At 32.4% G+C, this 16391-nt stretch overlaps 3 protein-coding genes and 1 long non-coding RNA gene across 6 annotated transcripts; 1 reads left to right on the top strand and 3 right to left on the bottom strand.

Annotated features, from left to right (window-relative positions):
* Positions 1–463: 463 nt before the first annotated feature.
* LOC101259971 (thioredoxin-like 3-3) lies at positions 464–3707 on the top strand. Of its 2 annotated transcripts, none has more exons than XM_004246571.5 (4): positions 464–699; positions 1836–1983; positions 2087–2112; positions 3338–3707. In XM_004246571.5, the coding sequence occupies exons 1-4, from the start codon at positions 692–694 to the stop codon at positions 3555–3557; spliced, it is 402 nt and encodes a 133-aa protein (XP_004246619.1). In that variant the 5' UTR covers positions 464–691; the 3' UTR covers positions 3558–3707. The 2 variants fall into 2 exon arrangements, with proteins under 2 accessions (XP_004246619.1, XP_019071182.1); XM_019215637.3 differs by having other exon boundaries at positions 568–666.
* SAM3 (S-adenosyl-L-methionine synthetase) lies at positions 3648–6943 on the bottom strand. Of its 2 annotated transcripts, none has more exon segments than NM_001317076.1 (2): positions 3648–5205; positions 6877–6943. In NM_001317076.1, a coding segment is annotated over 1 exon segment (1173 nt). In that variant the 5' UTR covers positions 5204–5205; positions 6877–6943; the 3' UTR covers positions 3648–4030.
* A 4311-nt stretch (positions 6944–11254) lies between these two features.
* LOC101260668 (uncharacterized) lies at positions 11255–14232 on the bottom strand. The gene is made up of 6 exons (XM_004246573.5): positions 13852–14232; positions 12907–13004; positions 12703–12774; positions 11929–12053; positions 11670–11742; positions 11255–11572 (listed from the first exon to the last, which is right to left on the bottom strand). The coding sequence occupies exons 1-6, from the start codon at positions 14135–14137 to the stop codon at positions 11468–11470; spliced, it is 759 nt and encodes a 252-aa protein (XP_004246621.1). The 5' UTR covers positions 14138–14232; the 3' UTR covers positions 11255–11467.
* Positions 14233–15758: 1526 nt separating this feature from the next.
* On the bottom strand, positions 15759–16257 carry LOC138338227 (uncharacterized). Its single transcript, XR_011211666.1, has 3 exons — positions 16135–16257; positions 15953–16038; positions 15759–15869 (listed from the first exon to the last, which is right to left on the bottom strand). It is a non-coding gene; the product is annotated as an uncharacterized lncRNA (long non-coding RNA).
* Positions 16258–16391: the final 134 nt, after the last annotated feature.

Below are 16391 nucleotides of genomic sequence, written 5' to 3'. Positions count from 1 at the left end.
TTTGTACAATTTTGTATAAGAAAAAGGTGTGGATTGGTAGCTAGTTTTAGAAGTTTCCTAATGGTGGAGGAACACATGGCGGGGCGGCGCAAGGTTCATCCGAAATCCCTTCGATAAGTCAAAAAAATTATAATTATGTAAAAAAATGTCATTTATTTGTTATGCATGTACAATAGACTTATTTTGACGAGGAATTTAGCTACTTTAAGACTATGAAAAATAGGGAGAAAGGACATATATACTTCCGAACTATTATAAATAGTATGTAAATATCCATCGTTATATTTTTAAAATATTGGTATCTCTGCCGTCATATTTTGGGGACATTAATGTCTCGATCCTTTCGTTAGAGTGAAGGCATGGAGAGAGGGACACCAATATCTCAAAATAATGACGAAAGGTATCTGTATACCATTTACGATAGTTGAGAATATATTTGTCCTTTTTTCCTTGAAAATAGACCACTCAGTACTTACTTTTAAATATTTATATAATTATAAATTATTTTAATTAAAAATTAAATTTAAATAATTACAGAATATATATACACATAATTTTTTATTTTTTTTGGGTATTTATCTCTGTCTTACTAAAAGCAAATAAATATTAATTTCTCATCTTATCTCCAAATTGGTTCCTGTTTGTGTGGGGATTTGGTGAACTCTGGTTAGTTTTCTCTTTTCTTCCCAGAATGTTCAGGTAAATGTTTGATATACAAATGTATATGTTATATTTTTTTTTTCCTATTTACTCATGTTTTATTGGTGGATTTTTATGATTTTATACATATATGTGTTTTTTTTTGTGAAATTTTTCTTTGGAAGCAACCATTAGGAACAAAATATAGTAATAGTTAAAGAAAAAAAAGGGATATTGTTGATGCAGCAAAAGTGTTTGATAATATGCCTGAAACAATTGGACAAATTTTTTTTGTTAGAGGTGTTTTATAATATAAATATAGTATCATTCAACAACAACCCTAAAGGTACATTACTTCAAGTAGAGTGGATTATTTAACTATATTTTCCGTCTATTAGTGTTGTTATTATTACTCTTGAGTTGAGGGTGTGTCGGAAACAGTCTCTCTACCTATAGATAGAGTGAGTGTTAGATTCTGTGCATATTCTAGGTGGGACTCTACACTCGGTATGTTGTCGTTGTTGTAGTATTGTTATTGGAGTATTACTCTTTAGCTGAGTGTCGATCAGAAACAACATCTCTACCTTACTGGGAAAAGTCTGTGTATATTTTACCCTACTCAGGGTATATTGTTGTTGTTGTAGTATTGTTATTACTACTCTTGATCTAAGGGTCTATCGAAAGCAACCTCTCTACCTGCGTGGTAAGGGAAAGGTCTGCGTATATTCTACCCTGCTTAGACACCACTAGTGGGGCTACTCTGGGTATGTTGTTGTTGTTGTAGTATTGCTCTCCTAGGATTTTTTTATTCGATCTTAGTATGACCTGTTGTTTCCTAATGATCGTATTATTTGTTGTTTGTTGTTGTTATTGTTCTTTTCCTTTATTGTTTCCAGCGTGGCTTCTTGGCTACTTATTTGCTTGATTTTTGATATGCTTTACTTGAGCTAAGAGTTTTTCGAGAACAACCTTTTCACTTTCACATGGTAGGGGTAAGACTGTGTACACATCACCCTCCCTAAATCCCACTTGTGGGATTATATTGAGTATGGTGTTGTTATTCGTAGGTTGTATATCCTTTTGTTGAAGAAATATTTGTTTAAAATGTATTCAATTTGCTTCCAAGTATATAGCTTTTGCAGCATTGCTACTGTTTCTTTCTATAACAAGACGAGTAATGGATAATGATAATTTAGGGAAAAAGAAAAAGTGAAAATGGGAGAAGGGGGCGAGAAAGCAGTGAGTAGAAAACTTCCGGTGAATAAACAGGCGAACATAATGACAGCCACTGGTGATGAAAATCTCGAGGATATTTTCCACACTATCAGAACAACTAAAACTCCGGTTAGCTTGAGTTTCTACAATTTATTTTTATTTTTGAAAGAAACAAGCTTTTCTATTCATAGACAACGGTGAATTGAAGCTTTTTGCTCGTTGTGTTTTGCAGGCTGTAATCAATTATGGAGTTTCTTGGTAAGTCAGTTGTTCACTAAAATCTTCTATATTTGGTCTTTTTCTTATCTGTACTCTTAGATTTCGATGTTGGTTCTGACATCGGGTTTATCTGAACCTTTACGTTTTACGTGGAAGATAAATTAATGTGTAAAAGTCAAATAAAATTGTAACAAATAGTAGATATGAACCCATAACTTTATATATATAACGGGTTCAATGTTAAGAACCTTAAAAGTTGAACCCATAAAAGCTTAAATCCTATATCCAACTGTGATTTTTCGCATATTTCTTGTGTAGTTTATTTTGGTTGGAAGAGCTTGAGCTTTTACTTCTGCGTTCAATCCCTTTTCATCTTTTGTTACCCTAGTTTGATATAAAGTTAAAAATATACCAATCTGAATGACCCGTGGCCCGTGAGTTGCAGAACTAGGAAGATGAGTGCACATGAATTTAGGAACGGCTTTCTGTAGCTGTATTGATATGCAAGCTAAAGTTTTTCTGAAAAACAAATATCGTTGGTCAGTTTAGTCAAACTAGTGCTAGTTAACGAAAGTTACAAGTCTGAAAGGAAACTTTAAGGTTTACCACGTAAGCTTTCCAATCTACCCTTGAGGGGAAAGTCCTCAAGGATCTCGAATGGAAGTCCGACAGATTTCACATAATTTTCTAACCTCCTATATATGATTTTGAAGACTAATTTGACTGCAGTTAAGGTGTAATGTTCTTCAATTTTGTTAGGAGCTTGAAGTACTGCTTTAAATGAGTTTTTTACCACTGTGAATACCTGTTTGTCTCTGTCTACACTGTGTTTCCGAAACCTGTTTAAAAGTATTTCATCTTCTTCTATCAAGATTGTAAATTGCTAGTAGACGTGAGGCTGTGGCTCTAGTTCTTGTTGAATCTCTCCTGGTCTTCATCGTGTCTTGAGTTGAAGTTGGAAAAGGCTAGCGGTTAATTCAAAATGTCTACGTTTAACACCTGTGTTTCGTAGCTGTATATGAAATTAGTTCGTCTTCCTCTGTCAATTTGTTAGTTCCTAGCGCAAGAGACCATGGCTGTTATTCTTCTTGATGTCCTCTTTCTTTCGTTACTAGTTCTACAGTAACGATATCAATAAGATGATTGGTTTTACTGTTGTCACGAGTTGCATTTTGAATTCTGTAAGACATCAAATGATCAAGAAACTACTTGAGAAGTTTTTTGATTATCAATTTACACCATTAATTGTGTTTTCCATTTGCAGGTGCCGCGTCTGCAATCAGATACTTCCTACATTTTGGGAGCTAAGCAAAAAGTTCCCAAAACTCTCTTTCGTATACGCTGATATTGATGAATGCCCAGAGACAACACAGAACCTTCGATACACACCAACTTTTCAATTCTACAGAGATGGTGAGAGAGTTGATGAGATGTTTGGAGGAGGAGACGAGCGTTTGCATGACCGTCTGTGGCTGCATTCGTAGATGTTGAATTTGCTTTCAGTACCAAACTTTTGTATGACAGACGACATAACTTCTGTCATATTTCCAGGTTTACCATGAACATGAATTGTGTTTTGCATACAATATGTTTCTAGCATTTCTCATTATGATAAGATGATCACAATAAACAAATTTCATCAGACTATGATAAAAAGATATATAAATTGGATAAAACAAGGAGAACTTAAATTATAGCTACTCAATAACCATTACAAAATAGAAATAAGGTACTGCAGAAAAGGGTGAAGAAAGAAATAGGAAAATAACAAATGTTCAGTGACTCGGAATAGAAACGCTTGTTGTCTTCTTCCAGCACCAATGCAGCCTTGAAAACAAATATCAATATCGATATCAATGTATGATATGATGAAGCTTGTTTATTGGTCCGCGACAAGAATAATGGCCAGTAGAAACAAACTCAACTGGCCAAAAAATTGTAATGCAAGACCTCACACTCAAGCTTTTGGCTTGAGGACCTTGACAGTTTCCCAGGTGAAATCGGGGTCATCACGGCCAAAGTGACCGTAAGCTGCAGTCTTCTGGTACCTGTAGTTGCCTCCTCTCAACAAATCAAGGTTGATTGACATCATTCCAGGCCTGAAGTCAAAGTTCTCCTTGATCAGAACCAAAATGTCCTTGTCGGGAATTGTTCCTGTCTTGTATGTGTCAACAAACACGGAAAGTGGTTCAGCCACACCGATAGCATAAGAAACCTGCACAATACAGCGGCGAGCAAGTCCTGAGGCGACCACACTCTTTGCTGCCTGCCTAACAATGTAAGCACCACTCCTGTCCACCTTAGTGGGGTCCTTTCCTGAGAAGGCACCTCCACCGTGGGCACCCCAGCCTCCGTAGGTATCAATGATGATTTTCCTGCCAGTAAGACCAGCATCTCCATGTGGACCACCAATGACGAAGCGACCTGATGGGTTGAGGTGGAAGATGGTGTTCTCGTCAAGGTACTTAGCTGGGATCACAGGCTTGATCACATGCTCTTTCAAGTCCTGGGCGATCTGGTCGTTGGTGACAGTTTCGTCATGCTGGGTTGAGATGAGAACAGTGTGAACTCTAATAGGGACCATGGCACCATTGTCGTTCTTGTACTCAACAGTAACTTGGGTCTTGCCATCGGGCCTGAGCCATGGGCAGGTTTTGTTCTTCCTCACTTCAGTAAGCTTGGCACCAAGCTTGGTGGCCAAAACATGGGTGAGGGGCATGAGCTCAGGAGTTTCATCTGTGGCATACCCAAACATATGACCTTGGTCACCAGCTCCAATTTCTTCTGGTTTCTTGGTAAGATGACCGTGAACTCCTTGGGCGATGTCAGGGCTCTGTTGTTCAATGTTAACAAGGACCTTGCAGTTGTCAGCATCAAGACCAACATCTGCTGAGACGAACCCAATGCCTCTGCATGTGTCACGTACGATCTTCTCGTAGTCTACGGTGGCCTTGGTTGTGATCTCTCCAAAGACCATAACCATGTTTGTCTTTGTGCAGGTTTCACATGCAACCTTGCTTTCGGGATCCTGCTCCAGGCAAGCATCAAGAATGGCATCTGAGACCTGGTCACAGAGCTTGTCGGGGTGACCTTCGTTGACTGACTCTGAGGTAAACAAGAAAGTTTCCATGTCTGCTCTGCCCAAATTTAAGAAAACATGTTAAAACCAATCTTAAAATAGTCAATTTACCAATAAATCAAGGAAAAATAGCTAGTACTACACATGAGACAACTATTATCCAACTACAAGTCAGCTACTATCCGCATACTTTTTTTTCGATGACAGGGTAAAACCCCGCTCCTATGGTAGCTCGCTAACCATATAGAAGAGGTAACCCTCCACTAGGCAAGCCTGGTGAGACGAGCTCGACCCAAAAGCTTGCTTTCGCTAGCGAGGGGTTTCGAACTTGAGACCTCCATAACATGGAAGTACCAAGCCCAAAACCATTGGGCCACCCAGAAGGACTCCAACAAGATCATACTATACACCACCACATATTCATATCATACTCCCAATAAACTATCCCGCTTAGAGCCCGTTTGGATTGACTTAAAAACTACTTTTTAAGTCAAAAATAAAAGGTCAATATTTTTATATTTGCCACAACACTGAAATTAGCACTTAAACTACCCAAATTGATGGACACATAAACTTTTTGATCAAATGTACTTCCTCGCAATGAAAAAAAAACTAATTCGTCAATGAGATCTGACTACTAGTTTACCAATGTTAACAAATATCATAACAATCAAAGTTAATGTCCTTAGTATACAAAGAGATCTAAGCACAAACCAAATGAGTAAACACGTAACACTTGCATATGCTTTCGAAACAAATCAACGTGTATGACAATACAAAACAAGAATATTTACAGTAGAAATGCAGAGATCTACATCCTAATTCAACAAAAAAAAATGCATAAAGAGCAATCTCAGATCTAATACAAAACTAGAGCAACAAAAAAAGGAACAAAATCAAAATCTAATAGAAAAAAGGGGAAGAAACATGTTATAGGATATTGGAAAATGTTGCAAGACAACCACTAATTCACATACATTTGAGCTTTTCAAAACTAATAAACATACATAAAATCACAAAATACAAATATTCACAGTAGAAATGCTGAGATCTAAGTCCCAAACCACAAATCACAACAGATCTAATGGATCAAAACAACAACACAATCAAAAAATCTAACACAGAAAAAAGAAAACCAATAAATTCCTCCATGGATTTGAAAACATAATTTTGATAACAACACATAACAATTGCATATAAAAAATGTTGCTAGAACACTCTAATTTACACACATTTGACACTTGTTGAAATGAATTAACATTTATAAACTCACATCCCTAGAATATTCATAGTATATAGATACTGAGATCTAGATCCTATACACATAACACTAGCATATCAAAATTTGCTGCTGGAACACCAAAAATTTACACAAATTTGAAACTTTTCGACACCAATCAACTGACATAAATTTAAAAAAATCAGAAATTTCAGTCTACAAATACTGAGATCTAGCTGCTAATATACGCTCGAACAAAATTAATGACAGATCTAACATAACAAACCAAATACATAAAAAAGAACTGCAGATTACTCCATGAATTTGACATGAAAAACAACATAGAACAATTGCACAATAGAAAATGTTGCTAAAAACACTCTTTCACAGGTCATAACGAGTACATTTACAGCAAAAATGCTAAGATCTAGATGTTAAAATGCTTCAAAAACATATTCAACAGATCAAATCAAAGTGAATTCGGCCATGAATTTGAGAAACATACCTTCGAAAAATTGAAGATTTTTTTTTTCTGATGAGAAGAAATTAGAAGAGATTTGGATCTGTGTGACGAATTCGGAGATGATGTGGTCCAGTATTTATAAGCAGCGAAATTGAAGGAGAAGGCGCGTAGACTTCACTCGCTTTTTTTTTTTTTTAAATCACGTCTTTCATACACCACCAACCACCCTATGGCCCACATATACCTTCTCTGTGGGTCCCAATCTTAACACGCATTTTACCATCTCTATGGGACCCACTCACTATTTATTATTTAACGGTCAAGATCATTTCCTAAATTTTAGTGTAGTTTTATGATTTCGATGAACAAGTAAAAATAAACGGAAAAAAAAAGAAAGAATTTAGTAGTTGAAGGAAGAGAAAGGAGAAATCGAGTAAATTATAATGTGATCCGATCTTTATAATAAGATGCGGTGAAAGTTCAGATAGCTAACTAAATGAGCAACTAAAATTCTGATGTAGGTTATTGTTGGATCGGGGTCGTGATCGTTTAATATTAAAGGAATTATTTAGTAAATATATTTTTATTAGTATATATTTGTTTTATTTGATTAAAATTGAGATATATGATTTTATAATATAAGTATATGTATTTGATTTAAATCAAACTAAGACAAAGTAGTATAGTTTTTTATTTTCAAATTTAAATTTAAATTTCTTTTAAAAACTTTGCTCGACGAGTTTTAATTTTAAATCTCAAAATAAATAATTCTAAAATTATTCGTCCACATGTAGTGTAAATAAAAATAATATCATAATCGAGGTATAAATAACCCCAAAAGTTTCTTTTGTGTTTTATTTGCATAATTTTGGTATTATTATTTACTTATTTCATTTGAAAATTAAGTTTGTGGAATAAGAAAACATTTATAATAAATTATAAATCGAATTTGTTGTTTGTGTGCGTGGGGTGACATGTTCCCACTAAGCTGGTTTTGTAATATTTATATTTGTTGAAGTTGGTGAATAGTTATATATATTTTTTTGTAAAAATAAGTTGGTTGGTAAGAATTTGCATTATGGAGTTGTAAGTTGTGACTAGATGGTTAATTATTATTTTTATTTCAATTCATCTCGTTACGTAGAGTTCATTCGAAAAAGTACTTTCATAAAAAATAATTTTATTTTGTAAAATTTAAAATTGAAATATTTTATTAAAAAAACAATCTTATTTATTACACAATATCTTTTAACATTGAATTTTGTTTGTTTAATAGTGGAATTATTATTTAACATACTTAGTTGCCTTTTTAACTCACCTACAACAAGGTTTGGTAGATGTCACTTTTAACTTTTGATCATAGAAGAGAAGTTACCTACTCTTTGACTTGATTATAATTTGATTAATTTTTAAAAGTTGGTAAGTTTCGTAAGAATCAATGAAGATTATGGTAGATGAATAAAATAATTTTAATATTTTAATATAATTTTTTTTTTATTAAGAAACGTTTTTCCTTAAATAGATCTAACAAAAAATGAATTTATATAACAATATAACATTATAAAATTTCGAGTGACAATATAAGATTTAGTAAAGTAAAATATTTCATTTATAGATAATAATATATAACGATATATGAACAATTGAAATTCATAAACTTTAAATTCTGAATCGTCTCCGATCTGAACAAGAAAAAAGGCATTATTATGCGTTTGCACGTCAAGAGTAACATGGAGTGTATTGCAAATTGCAAACATATGTCAAACGATTAGTTTATAGCTGTATGTTTGACAAATTACTCAAGGATTTGATCTGTCTTTTTATTCCTTCACAAACTACTTTGACCCCTTTTGTTTTTTGGATCTTGATATTTTATTTTTTGCGGTCTTATATTATTTTTTCGATTCACTTTAATTTATTTATTATTGTAATATTAAAAAATTTCAACTATTTTACCATCAACGTCAATAACTTATTTCTAACTTCTTTCTCTTGATATCTAAGACTATAATCAGATATTCACGTTGATTAATATTTCTCAAGAAACGTTTAAACAGACAAATAAAAATGAGCAATAGAGAAGCTTTGGAATAATTTATAAAGTTATTGTCATGTGATTAGGAGATCACGAATTCAAGCATTGAAAGTAACTTCTGGTAAAATTTCCTAAAATTGATCCTGAACCTTGCGTATAACGAAGACTTTTGTATACCGAACTGTTCGTTTTTTTAGAGAGAGAAAGTATTTTAAAACGGAGAAAGTAACGTAAATATAGTGTAGATCCCTAGGGGAGATCCAGCCAACCTAGAAAAGAGAAAAAAGAAGTTAGATCTGTTAGAACCTACTCTATACACAATCAATTTTGTTGTCAAGCGTGAAGTGTACATTTATATTTGTATGTCTATTTTTCTAAGTGTCGGTCATATATATATACATAATAATAATAATAATAATAACTTCACCCAATTATAAATACAAATTATGATATAGATTTTCTAGTATTTTGTATTTATTTACATTACTTTACAATAGTAAAAAAAAGTTGTTAATTTTTACATCATTTATTGGATGGAGACTTAATCTCTTTATAATGTTTTAGATAGATGTATTTTTATATTATTACAAATTAATTTTTGAGGCTAACAAGTTAGATCAAGATTCATTTTCTTATCATGATATTGAAATCAGATTAATCTCGGATTTTTATTTATTCGATAATAAAATTCAACATTTATATTATTTACTCCCTAATTGGTAAGACCCAGACTACGAGAAGTATATATATTTATATATCGAGTACAAATAAATTATTAACATCGAATTATATGTGAATATAAATAGAAAGGAAGAAGTGTCGGTCATAATTTGTTTGTTAAGGTATTAACAATATTATTTGTTTTGCTGGTTATATGATGGGACAGCTAGACAAATGGAGACCCATACAAAATTATATGGTATTTTTGTCCTCTAATTTGCATTGACACTATGGTAAACTAGACAATAGTAGTAGTAATAATAATTTAGGAGTATTATATTAAATAGATGGATCGAATATATTGAATTTTAACAGATTAAAATCGACTATCCAAGTTCAAAGTCTTTAGGTATAATTCTTTATTCTCCACCTTGGCTTGGGACTCAACATACGACTCTAACGTGTGATTTGAAAAAATACTCAGATTTGAAAAAATGCTATTTATTTAGCTGTGTGAATTCATCAATTGTCAAAATTAGCAGTGGTCAATTATTACACACTTCAAGTCCAAAGAAGTTGACAAATTATAATTTTGATAATCAAGAAATTTAACTAACTGCATTATTTCTTTAAATAGTTGGAAAAAATATATTTTTATAATTTCATTCTATGCCCCCCACCCCCCCCCCCCACCCCAAAAAAAACAATTTAACTAATTTTTAACATAAACTTTTAATTAATTATAACATTCACTTAGCAGAAAAAAGTTGGATAGGTTAATGAATTATTATCCAAAAATTGACAGACCAATAAATGCATATTTCTTCAATTGAAATTATGCATAGCAACAAATTGTCCTTTTTAATATCTTGATATATAATTGAGTTGCTAAATGATTTATCATACACTAAAGTGTATTTATTTCTCTCACCTTTTTTTTAAATTATTATTATAGAACTCTATTATAAAAATTATTTGAATTATTAATAATATAATCTAATTAGTTGAACCAACATTTCGGATAGTTGATACTCATACTTACTCGGTCTCAATTTATATAGCACAATTCGAATTTAATAGTTAAAACAAATTTAATTTTGACGTTAAATTCGGACATGAAATTTTTGAGTTTTTTTTTCTTTTGAAAATAAAATTTACATATTTGAAAACTATATCAAAAGTATTATAAGTCACAACAATTGATAATTCAAGAGATTCAGAGGATGTATGAAAAAATTATGATCAAACAAAGTCTTGTTTAGATCTAAAAATTCAAAAATATCACATAAAATAAGATCGGTGAGTATTTGATATGGATCAACTTGTAGACTGCCGCGGTCAGCTAGAGATAGTAAAAAATATAGTCGGTGGTGGAGCTAGAATTTCGACTAAGAAATGTCAAAATATAAAAAAGAAAAATCGAACAGAAGTCAAGAAATGTCAATATCTAATACTCCATATACATAAAAATAAATTTTTACCTAGCTACACAACGTAATTTTCCAAATAAGAGGTATCGGTCTCAAATATATGTGGGGTATAATAGGATGGTTGAAATCCCTTCGGTTTCAAATTTAAGCTCTTGAAAATGAAAATAATTCTATTTGATGCATCGACCTAAAAAAAATCATGCTATGCGTGATTCAATATTTAATCGAACTTCTGTATAAATATCGAACAAATATCGAACGAAGAAATCCAGGATAAACGGATAACACATTTGTGTTTGTGACTTCATAGAAACAATATGATTAATTACTAAAAGTATCTCAATATTTTTTTCCATCACCAATCTAACATACAAATATTTCTGAATTTATAACCTTTATATCAAATTTGAACTATACTTCAATAGCAAATTAATCATAATCGAAATAAAAAAAAAAAGAGTATATCCCAACAGTCTATTCTTCGTCGTTCATCATGAATCGACAAGTTTTAGTAACTTAAACCAAGCTGAAGTCCGAGGAACGCGTGTACGAGGAACAACGTCATTATACCACTTCCCAATATCCCATGAACATTCCTCAATCCGGGATTACCCTAAACAATTCACGATAACTTAACATCAGTATCGATCAATCAACTACATCTCAATCCCCGATTTAGGTATAATTTTAGACAAATTGAACGAATTTACCTCGAATAGTGTAGGCAAAATGGTTTGTATAGTCAAAAGTGTAAGACCAATAAAACCTGTAACAGCATGAGGACTACAACAAAAACAATGTCAGAGCGCGACATACTGTTTATACAACTTGTTTTCCCTCCTCTGACTACAAAAGTCGTTTTTTCTTATTTTTTTAAGCCTACACAAAATGTTATTCCAAAACATTTTGACCAACCAAACATGAAAAAATTTGATTTTTTTTTTCCGAGCACACGTCTAAATAAGGTACCTTTCAAGAATAGGCTTATCTGAAGTAAGTAGGGATGTTATTCCACCAGTAGCTCCAAGAGCAAAGAAGAAGAACATTCCTCCTAGAAGTTTTGGATGCAAATCTTTAGCTTTCGCCTTTTCCTCCTACAAATAAACATCGATTTATCTCGATGGCAATAAGAGTACTACTTAACAATGCAATGCAATAAAACATCGATCTATCCCGATGGCAATAAGAGTACTATTTAACAATACAATGCAATAAAACATCGATCTATCTCGATGGCAATAAGAGTACTACTTAACAATGCAATGCAATAAATCATCGATCTATCCCGATGGCAATAAGTGTACTACTTAACAATACAATGCAATAAAACATCGATTTATCCCGATGGCAATAAGACTACTACTTAACGATACAATGCAATAAAACATCGAGCTATCCCGATGGCAATAAGAGTACTATTTAACAATACAATGCAAATAAACATCGATTTATCTCGATGGCAATAAGAGTACTACTTAACAATACAATGCAATAAAACATTGATTTATCCCGATGGCAATGAGTACTACTTAACAATACAATGCAATAAAACATCGATCTATCCCGATGGCAATAAGAGTACTACTTAACAATACAATGCAAGAAAACATCGATTTATCCCGATGGCAATAAGAGTACTACTTAACAATGCAACGCAATAAAACAACAGGTATAGTAAGCAAAATCATACGACTCATCATAAAGGGGGCGTTATAGACGATGACAACGTTTCTTAGTTCTTACCACGTCATCAGAGAATCGTATCCGAAAACCAAGGTAAGTTCCATAACCACCCATAGCAAAGAGAACAACAGCCTGAAAAAAAAAAGGAAAGTTTTGTTCTGTTTAGTACTCTTTGTTTGTTTCGGGAAATCTATCATCAATTCCGATTCTTTCTTTTTTTCTCTCTCGATTCTTTTCGAATCGAGAGAGATGCAGAAAACATACCATGTTACCAGGATGTCCCCAATGTACTAGCCAGTCAGGTAAGTTCCATGATTTTACAAGCTCAACAAATGGCCCAAACAGAGAACTTATAGTTCCAGCTGAATCAAAATAACAAGTAGTACTATTAGCATTGTTCTCGTAGTTTCTTGTTCGTTGAGTGTTGTGCTAGTGCTTCGATTACCACATTATTTCATTGTTGTTATTGTCCGTTTTTTGTGTGTTATATACCGCTTTTCATAATGCTTTATTTCGTCGTTGATGTTATTGTTTTTATTGTTGTATTCTCTTTTTTCAAATTATTTTAGATGCTTTACTTGATAGATAAAATCTATCAGAAACAATCTCTCTATCTCCACTTATCATTACGAGGTAGGGATTAGACTGTGTACGTACACTCTATCCTCCTCAAACTCTACTTGTGGAATTACACTACCTATATGGTATTGTTGTTCCAACCAATTCAAATTAGAATCACAAGTATAAGACTATTCTTGCATTTCTTCAAGAATTTTTTTTTTAGTCTAGAATTTATCGAAAACAACCTCTTTATTCTACGAATATAATATATATATATATATATATATATATATATAAAACTAGAGTTTGGCTTATTAAGCCAACAAAAATAATTTTTAATTGTAATAAATAAACACATTAACAAAGAGTGTTAAAGTCTTGACCGATACTAGTTAATTGTCATTAAATTCAAAGTCACTAAAGCCTGAACATATATAAAGGTACTAAAAATACATATTTAACGGCAATTACTAATTAATTAGCGCTAAAACTCATATTTGACGTAGTATTTAAGAGTTCAAATTCAAATAACAAGCACTACATTTTTTATTTCTTGAACCCCGTAATAAAAATTCTGAATCCGACACTGTTCTAATATGTTAGTTGTTGTAGGTTTAAGATAAAATCACATGTAGAAAGAGCATTTACCTCCAGGAAGAGCAGCAAGAAACATCAATGGCAAAGGATTGAATGAATACAAAAATGTCTCATTATTAGTAAAAGACATTTCTTCTTTTTCTAATCCAACTATTTTTACATCAACATTAATATCTTCACAATTCAACTTCTTGTAAGCTAAAAAAATCCTTCTTTTTGTTTCATTTTTCAAAGATTTATTGGAAAATTTGGAAGAAATAATTGGTTGATAATTAAGTAATGAAGAAAAAGGGTATTTTGTGAATGCAATTGGTGAAGCATTCACAATATTAGCCATTTGTGCAAAAAATAAATATAAAAATTTTCAAGAAAAAATAAAATTGGTTGTTGGACTATTTATTCAAGTTGTTGGAGATAAGAAAAAAATTGGGAAAGGCAAAGAAAGTGACACGACTATACATATAAATATAAAATGAAATATAATAAGATATTACACGTGGTGACCACAAGCACTAGCTACTTTACAAAAGTTATTTGGTTCTTTTTCATTATAAATGGACCAAGAACCAACCGATCGTAACGTAATGATAAGTATTTTATCAATTTTACTCAAAAGTTTTAAATTTGAATTTTCGTAAATATTTAATTTTCTTTGTTAGGAATACGTTTTAGTTTAATTTCAATATAAATATCAAAATATTTTTGGTTTTTTTTGGAAGGGAGGAGCAGAGGGCATGGGTCACAGACTATCAAATTTTTAAGTCGATAAACTTTAGAAATAGAGATGACATAAGCCCAAGAGATAAATCTATCGAATCCCAAAGAAAACAGCAAGTATCATGAACTTACTTTACAGAACTTTTTGTAAATTTAACCATTTCAAAATCAATTATATCAGATGTTAAAATATCTCGAAAGTTTAGATTTTTCTTTTTTCGAAGTTTGATTTTACGATTGTACATGTAACTTAAATTCTACACAAAGTAACACATGCCACAAATCTGAATTCGTATCCAAATCTGGGTAGCGATGCCGTTTCCTAAATTAAAAAATAAATAAATATTATATATAGAGGCATAAATAAATAAAAAAATAAAAAAAAAAAATCGAAAACTCACATTTAAAATTTCTAATTGAACGAAGATCTATCAGTTTAGTACTGATCCACCATTACAAATCAATGGAATCAAGTCTAATCTTTGAGCACCAACACTGATTTCATCATATTATAATCATAGTGATTCACCAATGTCTCTAAATCTGCCCGGAACTAGAATAACTTCTTAAACATGTATACTGACTTCATAGCTAAGGTCTCAACGGACGTTTGCATAAATTTTTGATAAAAATAACGTTAAGATTTTGAATCACCAAAAGAAATGGTAGACTAACACGTGAAAATTGACAAAATGAGGGGTTTACCAGCTCTAGGGCTCGTTTGACCTTGAAAAGAGATCGTTTAGGTTGTGGTGACCAACAAGCTCCATAGATAAGGTCTTAACGTACGTCTATGTAAATTTTTGGCAAAAAATGACATCGAATTCCGGATCAAAAATAAATAGTGGACTATAACATACAAAAATTGGAAAAATGAGGGATTACTCGCTCTAGCGCTCGTCTGACCTTGAAAATAGACTGTTTTCGCTGTGGTGACAAATTGACTCCATATATAAGGTCTTAACAGACGTCCATGTAAATTTTTGACAAAAATGACATTGGAATTTCGGATCACAAAAATAAATAGTGGACTATAACACACAAAAATTGGTAAAATGAGGGGTTTACCCACTCTAGCACTCGTCTGACCTTGAAAAATGGATTGTTTTGGCTGTGATGACAAATTGACTCCATATCTAAGGTTTTAATGGACAGACATGTAAATTTTCAAGAAAAATGACGTTGGAATTTTGGTTGACCAAGAAAGATGGTGGATTATAGCACATGAAAATTGACAAAAATGGGGGGTTTACGTACTTTGGGGCTTCTTTAACCTTTAAAATGGATCGTTTTGGCCGTGGTGACCAACTGACTTCATATCTATGCTTTTAGCGGACGTTCATGTAAATTTTCTGCAAAAATAACGTCGGAATTTCAGATCACCAAAAAAGATGGTGGACTATAGCACACAAAAACCGACAAAATGGGGGTTTACCTGCTCCAGAGCTCGTTTGACCTTGAAAATGGGTCATTTTGATTATGGTGGCCAACTGGATCCATAGATAAGGTCTTAATGGATGTCTGTGTAAATTTTTAGCAAAAATGATGTCAGAATTCCGGAAAACCATAAAAGATAGTGAACTATAGCACACAAAAATTAGCAAAATAGGGACTTACTTATCTGCGAATTGTTTGACCTTGAAAATGTGTCGTTTTGGCCGTGGTGACCAACTGGTTCTATAGCTAAGGTCTTGATAGACGTTCATCTAAGTTTTCGAGAAAAATGACGTTGGAATTCTGAATCAGTTAAAATGTCATAGACTATCACGAAAATCGATAAAAAAAGGGGTTTATCTGGGGCTTGTCTGACCATGAAAATAAACCATTTCGACCTTGGTGACCAACTGACTTCATACCTAAGGTCTTAATGGGTG

Source organism: Solanum lycopersicum, chromosome 9 (genome assembly GCF_036512215.1).
Source record: "Solanum lycopersicum chromosome 9, SLM_r2.1".
NCBI lineage: Eukaryota > Viridiplantae > Streptophyta > Magnoliopsida > Solanales > Solanaceae > Solanum > Solanum lycopersicum.
This window is presented reverse-complemented; position numbering and strand designations above follow the sequence as displayed.